The following is a 15,318-nucleotide window of genomic DNA, read 5'->3' on the forward strand; positions in this document are numbered from 1 at the left end:
GGCCAAGCAAGCTTTCAGGGTAAAGAGCTATAGAAACCTACACACTTAGCCGAGAATGCCCACCAAAGGTGCTCTTAGCTACTACTTCCCAAGACGCAACGAGAATAGGTGAGTTTGGGTTTTAATACCGACTACATCCCTACTACAACATATACATTGACATGACTACTACATATTACATTGATGGACCAAGTGACTAGCTATAGGCCATGCGAACAACGCTGGACGAAATGGCCCCATGGCACTCCCCTACCCAATCATTGACGCCGTTGTCAACATTCTGTCCATGTAGACACGTGCTTGATCTTCCATTAGGTGGAGCTTTTCCTTGGGTTCCCAGCTAGCTTCTGATTCTAGTAGACCTTTCCACTTCACGAGGTATTCCATTGTTGGCCTTCGAGAACTCCCTTGTGGCATGATGCGTTCAGCTATAATGCCCTCAACTTCACGTGTGAAGGAAGTTGGATCCTGTTCCTCACGAACTGATGTGTTCCTGCTGCTGTCTTCTTTATTGGGTCGATATGGCTTCAAACAACTTGCATGAAAGACAGAATGGATTCTTAGCCAAGATGGGAGTTGGACTCAGAAGGAGACTTTTCCAACTCGTTCAAGGATAGGAAGCAGGCCCTCATATTTGCGAACCAAGCCTTTGTGTACTTTGCGGGTTTTGGCCTCAAATTTCTTCTAGTTCATCTTCTCTTGTTTTCTTCTCATTTCCTGCTTAATTTCAGCATTTTTCTATTCATTATCTGTTCTAAAACAGAATTTACTAGTTTTTGGACTGTTTTGATATGATTTTTCATTCAATTATTTTTCCTTCACTAATCTGGATTGGTTTTGATCTTAATTAACCATTTATAAGTAGATATAAACTAGATCTATAAAAGTTCAAAGAACCCATACATAATTATAAAAAAAAATCACCAACAGAGAGATAATTATCAATAGAATTGAAAATAAATGTACATAAATACCCATGGTTGCAACCATTCACCAGTTCAATAATAAATACCAAAAGGTGCTTGCGTAGGTTCTAGCAGAAAGAATAAAAAATGTGCTACCAAAGATAGTCTCGCCGAGCTAGTGTGCATTCATAAATGGGAAGCAAATTGTGGACTGCTCGCTAATTGCTAATGAGAAAATTGATTTCTATTCCAAGATGGGGAAAAAAGGCATGTGTGTAAGCTAGACATGGAAAAAGCCTATGATAGGGTGGAATGGGATTTGGCTTGAAATGGAGATCATGGATTAGAACATGCATTTCATCGGCCTGGTTCTCAGTGATTATTAATGGGCCACCAAAAGGTTTCTTCAAGTCATCTAGAGGACTGAGACAAGGAAACCTTTTTATCTCCTTTCCTCTTTGTCCTAGTCGTAGAAACATTAAGTAGACTTTTAGACAAAGGGAAAGTAGAAGGTTTGGGCAAGGGTTTTGAGATTGGGGATGATCAGTTAGAGATAACCCATTTATAGTTTGTGAACGACACTTTGCTATTCAGATCTACGTACCTCCTCGATGTGGTGAACCTTAAAGCGGTTGTGAGATGCTATGAGATGATAATGGGTCAAAGAACAAATTTTCATAAATAAATTTTTTTTGGTATTAATATTCACCAAGAGAATCTTGTTGACCTCGTTGGTGTGATGGATTGCATGGTGGACTCCTTCCCCTCTACATATCTAGGCTTACCTTTGGGAATTGGTACTCCAAAAAAAGAAAGTTAAGAATCCATTGTAGATAGAGTGGAGAAGAGGCTTGATAGTGGAGAAGAAATTTGGTGTCTAAAGGGGGTAGACTTACCCTTATTAAAGCATTATTGGCCAATATTCCAATGTATCAACTCTCTCTATTCAAATGTCCAATGAGCATCATTCTAAGGCTAGAATAAATTTAAAGGAGGTTCCTATGGGGTGGGATTAATGAAAAGAAGGGTATTCCTCTGGTAAGTTGGGAAGAAGTTTGCAAGCCTCTCAAGGCGGGGGACCTTGTAATTAGAAAAATAAAGAAACAAACCAAGCGCTTATAGGTAAATGGCTTTGGAGAGGAACAATCTCAGCCTATGAAGCATGGGTACTCTCCGGAGGCCCACGAACCCGTATCGGGTGCGTATTGGGTGCGGGTGCGCCCGGGACGTTGTGGGTGCGTACCGGGTACGCACCCAAACATCATCGGGAGGATGAGGGCACACCCGCACTCTCTGGATGCCCAACGCACCCGTATCCTATTTTTATAAATCCTCATTGTTGATCATCTTCAACATGGAGACGAGAGAAGAAGGAGACTGGCAATTAAATTTCACTATTTAATTTTTTAATATTTATAAATATATAATAAAATATAAAATATATTATATTCAGCATACCCCCAACGTACTCCTCATTCTATTTTAAAAAAAAATCACATATCCACGTACCCATATCGTGCCGTAACCACACCCCCGTACCCGTATCCGTGCTTCATAGGTCTTAGCTATGGGCCAAAGTCATTGACAGCAAGTATGGGGCGTGCAAAGGACATTGGCAGTCATAAGATAAGTTTAGGAAGAAAGGGAAAACAATTTGGAGGGATGTTATGCATTTCCAGGCTAGATTTTTGGAAGGGATCATATTCAAAGTTGATGCTGAGGACAAAATAAGGTTTTGGTGGGACAAATGGTGCTCTGAGATCCCTCTGAAAGAGTCCTGAAAGAGGTTTATTTGTACTTGTTCGCATTGGCGGTGGATAATGATGTAATGGTAAATAATTGTTTCAATCGGACAGATAATAGGGTCATATGGGCCCCTTCCTTCAGAAGGTTCTTTGACAGGGAACTTGAAATGGTAGGAAGATTTTTGCAAACGTTGGAGAGTTGTGACACAAAGTTAGAGGGGAAAGACAAAAGAATTTGGGTTTGGAACTCAGAAGGGGAATTCTCAGTTAAATCTTTCTACCAAAAGCTTCTACCTTGCCCCGTTTCCTCAAAATTAGCCAAAGTGTGGGACATTCAACGACCACCGAGGGTATGTATATTTGGTTGGGCTGCTAGTCTTTAGAGAATCCTGACAATTGACTTCTTAAGAAAGGGAACATGTTGATTATCGATCATTGCGAATTGTGTATCGAGTCTGGTGAGTTTTTTAGACCACCTACCAGTGCACTGTAAGGTGGCTAGAGAGGTACGGGGCATATTACTACCAAGATTTGGAATAGATTGGGTTTTTCTAGCTAAGTTTATGAAGTTATTGGAAAATTGGAGAGTTACGCCATGGAAAAGCAAAGGAAAAATACTTTGGCACGTTTCATTTCTAGCCACAATATAGGTGCATTGGAAAGAATGTAATGCAAGAATTTTTAAGGGATACGCCAAAGGTGCTTCCAAAGGTGTTTCCAAAGGTGCTCAGTTTCTGTTCAACGAGATAATTGCCTTAACAATATCATGGGTGAAAACTTTAGAAAGCTGTATCGACATATGGCTTATGACATGGATGGAAAGAGATATGTTGCACTTCTCCAAATGAACCCAAAATAATTCAACCTTGGGTACCACCGGCCCATGGAATCTTAAAATTGAATTTTGATGGCTCTAATTTGGGCAATCCAGGGCATTCAGGAATTGGAGGATTGCTGCGGGATGAAGGAGTAGTATTATGGGCTTTTAGCAGTCCGATTAGTTTGGCAGATGCGAATGAGGTGGAGGCCCATGCTATTTATCAAGGAATCAAATCGCTCCATAATGAGGACTCGAACAAGGTGGTGATTGAAGGAGATTCTCTAAATGTCATCAAATGGCTTAGAGGTTTACATTTGCCTCCCTGGAGATTTGCATCTTTTTTTGACGAGATGCAGGATAGATTGGGCTCAGCATCCATCTCTTTCAATCATGTTAGACGGTCAACCAATGGCGAGGCAGACAGACAGGCGAGAGAAGGAGTTTCTAGGGAGAGGATTGAGCTCTTTGATTTTCTTCCTCCCTAGCTCCTGATTTTGTTGTACCATGTTTTTCTGAGCTGGATAACATGTTATTTTGATGTAACCTTGGGTCCTTCTTGGTTTTGGTTTTTTTAATGAAAACCTTTTACCATTCAAAATAAAATAAAATAGTAAACACCAAAAGGATAATTGTAATAATTCATTCATATGCAATAAGAAACTGTTGGAAATTTTAAAGAGTTCGAAAACTCAAAATTGCCCTTTTGCCTTGTCTTTAAAATTTGGGGGCAAAGATTAAAAATTTGGTTTCCCTCTTGTTTCAAAAGCTAGTGACTTCTGAGTTCTTTTTTGAGGACTTGAACCCTAGACCCTGGAGAGTGTGTGGAGTTGGTTCCCAACTACAAGAAAAAATAAATAGTTCCACACTGGAACTTTTGAGAAAGTTTCTCATCCATATAAGATGAAGAGTTGGAGAAAGTCTTAGGCCTTCAACGGGCTTTAGAATTTGTTGGATCCTTGGGTTTTATATGAACACAAGCCCATGTGTAAAAACACACGCGTGCTAGGCCGGGCCGTGGCCCGTGGTCCGAGGTCTGGGTTTGGGTTTAAATGAAAAAAAGATCTTTTAGTGCCCAAAACAGTTTAATTTTTTATCCCACGTTTTTTATATTAGCACCCCAAATGGTTGTGATAATAACACCCATTGAAGTTGCAAAATCGTTTCATCTCCAACGGTCACAAATGTTGGAAGAGAAACGTTCAAGGCTCTTAAATGGTGGCTTTTTTCAACAGTCATACCCATAAATGGTGGCTCGTTCCAACATACACTTTGGAGTCTATGAAAGGGAAAAGAGAACACGTTTTGGGGTGGTTTTTGCCAACAGAAAAGGAAAGAGATTTGGATAGAAAAAGGGTTCTGGTTTTCATGTTTTGCTTCATCTCCTTCCATCCGTTCCTTCCGTGTCTGGGAATAGTTCTAAGGTTGTTCTAGGTGGACCACTCAGCGAGTGCATGTGGACTGGAGCCATTTTTGGCTATTTAGCTTGGAGCGTCGATTCGCGGATCCCAGCTCCACCGGTAGGGGGCGGATACGACTTAAGGAGAGTGACCTTGTGGCACAACTCAGCCTTCTCTCTTCGAATCTGATTTTTTCCAAACAATTTTCATCAAAATAGATAAGTGCAATCTGTTTTCCATGTTTAATTTCAATTATGGTTTGATTTACAGTACATAGATTTTTGGCTTCGAGTTGCACTATTCTGAGGTCGCGTAACATGTTTTCGGTTCAAGTAACCTATTTTGGGTTTGAATAACTTGTTTTGACTTCGACTTTCTGTTTTGGGTTCAACTAAGCCATATATCATTTCTTCATTATTTGTTTATAAGATCATTTCTTCATTATTTGTTTATAAAATCTGTAGAAATCTGATCCATCCATTTTACCTAACAATCTTAACAATCATAAATTTGGGGTCCTTGAGATATGGATTTTCCAATAGAAACTCATCACTAGAAACCCAAACACAATTACAAGAACCCAAACCACAATATTTACAATTGCAAGAATCCATATACCTTATTACATGAACCCAACACCAAGGAGAAGCACAATTATCAATACAATTGAGAAAATACATACACAATCTAGAAACCAATAATTGAAAATCATATCCAACTACAAATATCCGCCCCAAAGATAAATTCATGAAATCGCAAGAATTCAAGTACATAGCTACAAAAACCTAAACAAAACGGACATTAAAAAACAGAAAACTTAACAAAAAGACATAATTATCAACGACAGTGCAAAAATCCATATAGGAAGCCCACCCTAAAAATCCAGACGTAATTACAAAGAATCAAAGACCATGCAATTGTGAAAACATGCAAAATTATATGAAATCGTAACAAAAGGAATCATATTTATGAATAGGAACTTCAAATACCCTAGCACATTCATTGACTTCTCCCAAAAGCACCCATATGCATAATAAAGTCATGAAGACCCATCAAGAAAAACACAATCAAATGAGAAATTTAAAATAGAGAGAGATAGAGATGACTGACATTACTTAAAAAACCCAAGCACAATCATTGAATCCTACAAAAAGAACACATAAACAATTAAAATCATGAAGACCCATTAAGAGAAACACATAATCAAATGAGAAATTTTAAAATAGAGAGAGTAGAGAAGAGGTTTCCTATGCCTGCTGGCCTCGAGTAGTCCAAACTTTATGAAACCTCGATGAGTAGGGGTGTCAATGGACCCAGATGGTCTAATGGGCAATCCGAATCAGAACTTAGTCGGACAGGGCACAGACACTTGCCGAGACCATGGACACATTTCAGGACCCTATCACAGAATATGAAATTATTACCGATCGAATCCAGACAACCAACAGAAGCCTGCAGGACAATCCTCAACCCGACTGTATTATACTATTTTACAAAAATAACCTCTAACTTTCTATAGCTCTAAGTAACATTTTAGGGGTATTTAAGTAAAAAAAGCCATATGCATATTTTCAAATGATTCTTATTTTAATATTTTTTTCATTCATCTCTCTCAAGTCTCAAGTTGCCCTCCTATCTTGGTGCTCTAAACATTGACAAGTCCCTAGCCCACTGCGTTGTCACCGGCTCATGCTCGCAGCTACTGGTCACGCTTGCATTCGCGCTCTCTTGGGAATTTTAACTGTGTAAAATGTAAGTAGGACCTATTAGGACACTCTGATGAATGGTCCGAATTGAAATGGATTGTGATTATGACTAGACCTGGCAAACAGGTAACCCGGGCGGGTACGGGTAAGAAATACCGGCGCAGGTACGGGTAGCCTTTCATGAACCCGGAACCCACCCGGGCGGGTACGGGTATACCCGTGGGTAACCTGGCAAATTTAAAGAAGAAATTATATATATATATATATATATATATATATATATATTTATTAAAAGAAATTATATGATGAATGAGTGTATGAACACATAAAGGTGGTACGATGGATGTACAAGCCTTGATATTTGATCCAACAGCAGCTTCTTAACAAGTCAGCTGCTGTTGGATCAAATATCAAGGATGGGATGATGAGTACATGTTTATACGCCCATTCATCATACAATTTTTCATCTACTTTAACAAATGTTTGTTTTGGTACAACCAAAGATACCAGTTACATGGTCTGATTGCTTTGACTTGTTTTGTTGGCCCACCCAGATAGTCTATTTTTTAGTGTTTAGTGTTTAGGCCTTAAGAATAAAAAGTTGAAAACCGAATGGCGGGTAACCCACGGGCACCAATGCCCGACCCAGACCCACCTGTGGGTCACGGGTACGGGTATTTTTTTTCGTGGGTAATGAAATTGGTACCCGTACCTTGCGGGCCGGGTGCACCCGCGGGTACAGGTCCCATTTTGCCGGGTCTAACTATGACATAGAAAGTAGGATCCCAAGAACACTCCGAATCCAATCCGACCGATAAGAGATTTGAATGGATATATAGTGACTAAGACATGGCTGGATCCGATCCTAAGTGGATCTGTTGACACTCCTATCGATGAGGAGAGGACCACCAAGGTTCAGAAACTTCCTTATTATCTTTAGAATTGAAGATCTCCCTCCAACATCTTCGTAGATCTGAACTCTGAATGAACCTGAAATTGGGGAAAATTTTCACCCATGTTTAATTAAGTTGATATTAGATAAGATAATAATCTCTCTATCTTCGGACTTCATCTTAAGTTAATAGCATAATTAAGTTATTATTTAACAATATTAACAAATATATACTATGTCCCAATATTTTTATATAGTATTAATAGGGAGTGTGTAGGCAACTTTGCACAAAGCCATTTCAGGGCCCCTCCTTTTCAATAGAAACTAGCCACCTCATAGTGGAATTTGTCTTATTCATTTAATTATTAAGAGTGAGCACTTCTCTTCTGAAAAATTGGGGGTGCAAAATTGCTTTTATGAAATTGCTTATAAGATATAGGAAGATTCCTAATTGAAGAGCCTGTTTAAGATGCTTTGAATGGATGCAAGTTGGTATACCTTAATGAAAAAGACAAACAGTTGGTATGCCATCTTCTGTTTTTCAAAGATAAAGAATCACTAGGAAGATGGGAACCTGTTTTTCTTATGAAAATGAGATTGATGGCGACAAGTGCGCAAGGAGGCAAAAATAAAGAGAAGGAACTAGTGGGGAGGCGGGCGAATTTGGCTTCCATCAAAATGATACCCCTACTTTGAGGATAAATATGTTTGGTAATATTTCTCTATCTCTAATGGTTGGATGCAACTAACATCGATCGAATGCGGCATCACATGAGAGTCCTTCTAACGAAGATGACCACTTAACAACTAAAAAAATTGATCCAAAATGTAATATACATTTTTGATAGATTTTCCTATGACTGGTGGGCTACCTTTCACTAAAAAACCAATTACTCCAAACGCTTAAGTTGTTAGGGTAGGTGTTATCTAATCATTTATACTACTTGAACACTCCCCGATCACGTGTTGATCCATTTTTGTATTGACCGTACACGTGAATTTTTAATATGAACGAGTTAATGGGTTTTTTAACATAAGACTTGCCTTAAGGCAATAGCGCTCGTACAAGGTGAAATAACAAATTACTCCAAAAGCTTAAGTTGTTAGAGTTGGTGTTATTTAATCATTTACACCCCTCCAACATATGGACTCTCATTTGACACTGCATTGGCCAAACAAAGAGGCCTCGGGCGATGGCTTTTGTAATGGTGGCATTTGCGTGGAAATTTAACTCTTATGTGAGGATGGAGAATTTATATGATGAATGGGCGTATAAACATGTACTCATCATCCCATCCTTGATTTTTAATCTTAACAGCAACTCACTTTTTAAGAAGCTGATGTTGGATCAAATATCAAGGGTGGTACTTCAATCGTACCACTGGCCTACCTTTACTTGTTTATACGCCATTGGTCGTTTTAAACAATCATTTTTATATTCAAAAGGCATCTCCATATGGAAATACTCGCTTAGGCTCTGCTTCTTTAAACATTACTATTGCATTGAAAATTGAAAGAATAGTTATGTACCTATCAAGGGGAATGATAAACTGAACGAGGCCCTGCAAAAAATCATCTACAAGGGCTTCCCTATTGGTTATTCTTAATAAAGTGCATTTAATGCTATGTTTGTTGCACCGTTTTATAGTTTTCCGTGCCCTTATAAATGCACTTTGTTAGGGATGACCAATGGGGGCGACTTATAGCTGGTTTTTGCAAGGGCACCCTTCATTTTATCATTCCTCACCTACTAATGAGTAATGACACCATTGACCATTAGGACTCTCTCTTACATGAGTTAATAACCGTGTTTTAAGCCCAGTTTACGCCGAAACAAATGGAGCCTCGTGGAAACACTGCTATTGCATTGAAAATTGAAGGAATAGTTATCTACCTAGTGATGAATAATGATACCATTGACTAACCAAACTATTTCTGAATCCAAAGTTTGTATCCATGATTGGGGCCAACTAGCATGCCCTCATGGCCCCGCACGTCCGCATGTGTGTATGAGGTGTTATGATACAAAAGTTTATAGACATCAAAGGCCTATTGGACATTGAGTCTTACAACATATAAGTGTGTATGAGGTGTTATGATGCAAAAGTTTATAGACATCAAATGCCTATTGGACATTGAGTCTTACAACATTTTATATGTTGTGTGGCCGTATAGTCCAGTATTTTTTCAAAAAGTACAGTTCGGCCTAGGATGATCTGTTGGGCCACAACCTAAATAAGTTGTGCCCCAGTTCATTTTCACAGGATGAACCTAAACCTCCATTCTATAGAGGTTTCCAATGTGTATAGTCCCTCTATAGATCACAGGGTTAGGATCATCCTATGGAAATGATTCTTGGGGCACAACCTATTTACGTTGTGACCAAACAAATAAACGGTTTGGCTCATCCTATGATGTGGGTTTGTGGCCAAACAAATAAACGGTTTGGATCATCCTATGATATGGGCCGTACACTGCTTTTTGAAAAATTCCCGATTATACGTCCACACACCATATAAAATCTCTAGTCTTACATATGGAATTGTACAGATGTATTATCGAAAAGTTTAATTAGATGGAACAAAGAAAGAATAAAGTTATGTTTGATTAGAAATATACCCAACAACAGCTCATACCAAATCAGCCCTCCACGACCCTTCTATATTTTTAATCTTGGGGACAACAGCTATACCTAACCACACTCCATGGCTAAGGAATTTGTCCTATTTTAATTTCGAAAAAAGGGGTGGGTGGAAATATTGTGATGGGACCCACATAGGCATTGCTAGGGTCCATTTTTTTCGTAGGTGGATCCCGCTGTTTCGGCCAATCGGTGCCAATGGGACCACCTGAATTGGTTAGCTGATGGCTATCCTTCACCTTTAATAGTCTCCTGCATGTAAAAGGAGAAAGGAAAAGCTAAAGACATCAGCAGCATAGATGGAATTTTAAAAGAAAATGGTTGTATAAGAGTTGGCATGACTAGGGACCTTGACAAAAGTCCCCTACAAGAGGAAACATTGCCACACAAGTTATACATTAGAAAAAGGTGAAGTAGACCGAATTTCAAAGATGTTAGAAGCTCTTTTATATTTATGAGAACGACTAGTAGGCAAACAAAAACATTATTTGTAATTAGCCCGAAAGGCCCAAGCCATTTTCCACAGATTACTGGCCCTGCTAGGTTTGGATTTTGAGAATCGATTTTGAGTCCAATCCTGAGTAATCTTTGGAAAATGGCTTGTATCATGCAATAACCATGGCCTAAGTAATCATTGGAAAATGGCTTGTATAATGTCATAAAGAAACTCGGACACTAGAGAAATCTTCTTCACTAGAAATGATATGGTGTAAGGCCTTACAACAATAAGGCCCTTGTAAGGTGGAGGTACCACCCTTGATATTTGATCCAACAACAGCTTCTCAAAAAGTGAGCTGCTGTTGGATCAAATATCAAGGATGGTACCTCTACCGTATTGTTGTAAGACCTTACACCATATGAGAACTCTATTTCCAATATTGGCCGAGTTTAATTTCAATTTGCAATATTGGTTGTGTTTAATTTCAATTAAGAGGAACGGACAGAGTATAATTTCAATTAGGGGAACGAACGGGAATTACCGGAGTACATTTGAATTTAAATTATGCGAACTTCATTATTGAATTTAATTTTATATATTTATTGAGTAGTACCCTTGTTTGTTCTACAACTAACCCGACGAAACAAAAGGAAATAAAAATGGAATATACACAGAAAAATCGAGCCTAATGCAAACATGAAGATAAGCCACGTTCTTGCATTCGTTATCTAATAAAAAGTTTGCAAAAGAGAAATAATAAAACAAAAGATGATAAGAATAAGAATAATATCTTTTAGCAAAGCAGAGATCTTTATCTTCACTAGACACTTTCCAGGTCGAACTTCTCTCACAGAATTCATCTTTTTCCAAAGGCCAAGATATTCTCTAAAGAGCATCAAGCTAAGTATATTATTATCTTTATCTACAAACTGAACTGCAAAGCCAAAGCTGAAAGAAACCTTCTCAAATATCTATTCAATCCTTCGTATCTATGATTACATAAATGTCTATATCTACAAAAGAATCAATTTCTCTATCTATCTCAATCAAATGGAGAACCCAAAATAAAAATTAAAAAAAAAAATGGAATCTAATCAATCTTACATAGACAAATCTTTCATCTCTTCCTCTAATTTTCTTCTCATTGTTGTTTATGTTGTGTATCTGTCAATGGCTTCTCTTGCCATGGAAGAAGGCCAGTTCCGCGCTCCATGAATGACTGTAACACCCAATCCCTGAGCCCGGTATCGGTGATCTCGCAGAATCGGCCCGACCAATTCGGCGGCTCGATCGCCTTTGTACCCAACCCGGGCGCCCTATCCTTGGACCCCACATTCTCTTTCTCTTGCCAATCAGCCACATAAGTAGCAACCCTCCTATAAAATTTCTCCTTAAACACTTCCCAAACTTGATACTTATAGTGATTAATCACCATCGCCCCCCTCCCAATATTCACATAATCAAATCCTTCCTTGAGGTGAAAATGGTGCACCACATTCACAAGTGTAGAATTCAAAGCCTCAGGTCTCACTATAGACTTGTGCCTCTCTGGGCTCACCATTCTACAAGTGTACCCCACCATTACACCTTGTGACGGAACCCGCTGGAGGCCCGACGGGCCAAAACTATGACACGCAGTCCTTAATTCCCCGACCCATGGCAAACCCGAATAGTTCCGAAGAATGTCATGCAATGTGAGGTCCGGGTCCGGCAAGTGCAAGAACTCATCCACATCTATAAACCCGATCCATTCGCAAGAATTTCGAGCCCTTAGGGCACAATGTGCGAAACCCGCCTCTTGGGTCTTAAGCCACGGCCAAATGTGGCGAGTCACATTGTAATCCGATTCGGCCAACGACTCGACAACGGTCTCGATCGAGTCATCACTATTGTTATCATAGATGAACCATCTTTGTACGCCGATCCGACGGTGGTAAATGACCCACTCTTTTAGAAACCTAGCTTGGTTTCTTAACATGGTGCACACACACATTTTGTGCGGTTTTCTACGGGCTCGAATCGGGTCGGATCCGGATCCGGGCCGGAAACCGGGTCGGGCTATGGAAGGAAATATCCCTTTTCCTTTTGCCCTTACGGAGACTTTAATAGAAGTTAGTTTTTGGGGGTGTTTTAATAAACTTAGGGGGGTCTTACAACGTACAATTTCTTGAGCCACAGAGAGAACCTCCGATCTTAATAAGAATCTTGAAGTCCTGAAATCCCAGCCGTACACGCATTCAAATCTAGATCTGTCGGTGAGCTTCTCTGGCCGTAGATTTAAACCCTTAACGAAAACAACGGTTGTGTTATCACCGTCGATTAACGCTTCATAAACGAGAGAATCCCATCGGCGGGGAGGTGGGGCCCGCATCAAATGACGATCTTGCCCTTCCCAGGCTAGGGAGACGGATAAGCGACGTGGCTGGAGTGGGCACCGCACGATCTGGATTTTGGGATCATCCTGCCCGTCGATTGAGATCGGAGGGAGATTGATTTCGGTTCGTGATGAGTTCCTATTGAAGTATCCGCACTGCAGGTCCTCTTTTGTAAATAGAGTGGATGCTGAAGGGTATTTTAGGAATATGAGGACTTGGTCTGGGAAAATGACCGTTTCCTGAATCTCAGCCTCGGGGGGACGGAATATTCTCCGGTTAACAGAATATTCTCCGGTAACGGCGTTTAAGGCTGGATTTTGCCAGGAGGAAATCAGAACCGGCCGAAACGAAACTGTCAAATTAAAATCAGAACAAAAAATGAAAAATAAAAAAAAATGAAATATTAGTAGAGATAAATAGAAAATTGAAAAGGTAAAAAATAAAAAAATAAGATGGGCAAGCAGTTTATCGGGAAGCTTTTTCCTCCAGCACAGTTTCTCGGAATTTCTTTTCCTTTTGCCAGGTTCTCAGGAAACCTTTTCTTTTCCTTCCCGGGAAAACAAGTGAACAGTGCCTTAAGGAAAAACCAGATTTGGGTATGAAAAAACCTAACAGAAAGAAGAAGAAGAAGAAGAAGATATAGGATTTTTAAATGGGTTCCGTTAAGCATCATTTAATGGCCATTGGAATATGATTTTTACACGTACTTTTATACTTTTACACCTGTTTTGAGATTTTTTTCATGAAAGTATGTATGATTTCATGATCCCCAGGTTCATTAAATGATGCTTAGCAAAACTCTTCTTAAATTACACATCTGATAGAAAAAAGTAACATATTTTGATACAATTGAAATGCAAAAGAAATTTTAATTCTAACGAGAACCAAGGTTTTAAATGACAGAATTTCGAGGACGAAATCGAAATTGGGTTAAATTGAAACGTTACAAAATTTAGATCTTTCGTTTTCCTGAAATTTCGGGCCGAAATTTAAGGATAAGATAAAAAAAATATGTTTTTTTATTCATTATTTAATATTATTCCGAAATTGCAGCTGAAATTAGCGAAATGTAGGGCTGGAATTTTGGACGGGAGAAAATATTAAGATATTGGATTTCGATCGATTTCAACTGAAGTTTCGAAATTTGGGCTGAAATTTGGGTTTGGGTGAGGACCGAAACTCATTCCGAAACCGAAATTTAAAACCTTGACGAGAACCCACGAATCAGTTAGTTTTACAAACAGAACCCCAGAAATAATATAGAAATACAATGAAATAGATGATAAAATTAGTTGTTCTCCCCAAAAAATCTCAGATTTGGAGATAAGAAACGTGAGATCAAAGATCTAGATTAATTAAATTTCAAGAGAAACAAAAAAAGAAAAAAGAAAAGGGTATTATTGTTTTAGATTTAACTTACCTCCCAGAAACCGAAGAGTAGAGAAGGTGAAGGTTGAGAAGATCACAAAAGATAAGGAAACAGCGATTGTGCACCAAAAGAATCTGTTCCATGACACAAGATCTCGTTTTCTACGAAGCTTCATGACTGTAATAGAAAACTAGGAACCAAGATTTGCAGAAAAATGACTTTTTTCTGCAAATTCATGTGATTTTCTCGATTGGGTTTCGTTTTTTTTTTTTGGAGAAGGAGAGGTTAGAGGGGCATGGCTATTGGTATTTTTAGGGTGTAAAAAGAGGGGTCCCCTCTCTCTCTCTCTCTTAAGAGCCCGGCCATGTCGGCTTATATGCGGCGATTAAGTTAGAATCTCTCGAAAAGATAAAAACAACCCAATTTTAGTGAGGGCAGTGATAAAATTCACCCCATTCTAGGATGAATTCACCCCCGTATTTTCAAAATGGACTTTACTGGCCAAAACCTAGACCTGGCAAACGGGTGGGCTGGGCCGGGTCAACCCGCGGGTGATGCGGGTGCGGGTCACACGGGTCGGGTCAGGAAATGACCCGCATTTTTGCGGGTTAGAATTTAGGTGACCCGCGCTGCCGGCGGGTGGGCCGGGTCAACCCGCGGGTCACCCGCAAATTCGAATAGTCGTTTATTTTGGGAAATGTTATCACTGGATTTTGATGAGGGCGGCATAGCCCGCACCGTGGGATGATCGAAACCGTCCATTAGATGGCCCACAGCCTAAATAGGTTGTGCCCCAAAAATCATTTCAATAGGTTGATCCTAACCCTCCAATCTATAGAGGGTTAGGATCAAGTGATCAACCCTATAACATTCAGATCGGAGGGTTAGGATCAACCTATGGTGCCAGCCACAACCTATTTATATTCTATGGTGCCAGCCATAACCTATTCAGGCATCAAACCCTTAAAAAATAGATTAGCATAACAAAATCACCATCCTTAAAAAGCCAAATGACCCACGGGTGCCCGC

The 15,318-nt window shown here is 39.5% G+C and overlaps 1 protein-coding gene across 1 annotated transcript; it reads right to left on the minus strand.

The window, feature by feature from the left end:
• Window positions 1-11,494: 11,494 nt before the first annotated feature.
• LOC143862270 (C3H4 type zinc finger protein (DUF23)) lies at window positions 11,495-14,648 on the minus strand. Its single transcript, XM_077373278.1, has 2 exons — window positions 14,341-14,648; window positions 11,495-13,272 (listed from the first exon to the last, which is right to left on the minus strand). The coding sequence occupies exons 1-2, from the start codon at window positions 14,462-14,464 to the stop codon at window positions 11,687-11,689; spliced, it is 1,710 nt and encodes a 569-aa protein (XP_077229393.1). The 5' UTR covers window positions 14,465-14,648; the 3' UTR covers window positions 11,495-11,686.
• Window positions 14,649-15,318: the final 670 nt, after the last annotated feature.

The sequence above is a fragment of the Tasmannia lanceolata genome, unplaced genomic scaffold (genome assembly GCF_043159265.1).
Source record: "Tasmannia lanceolata isolate RefF3 unplaced genomic scaffold, GAP_Taslan_0.1 ptg000037l, whole genome shotgun sequence".
Classification (NCBI taxonomy): Eukaryota; Viridiplantae; Streptophyta; class Magnoliopsida; order Canellales; family Winteraceae; genus Tasmannia; species Tasmannia lanceolata.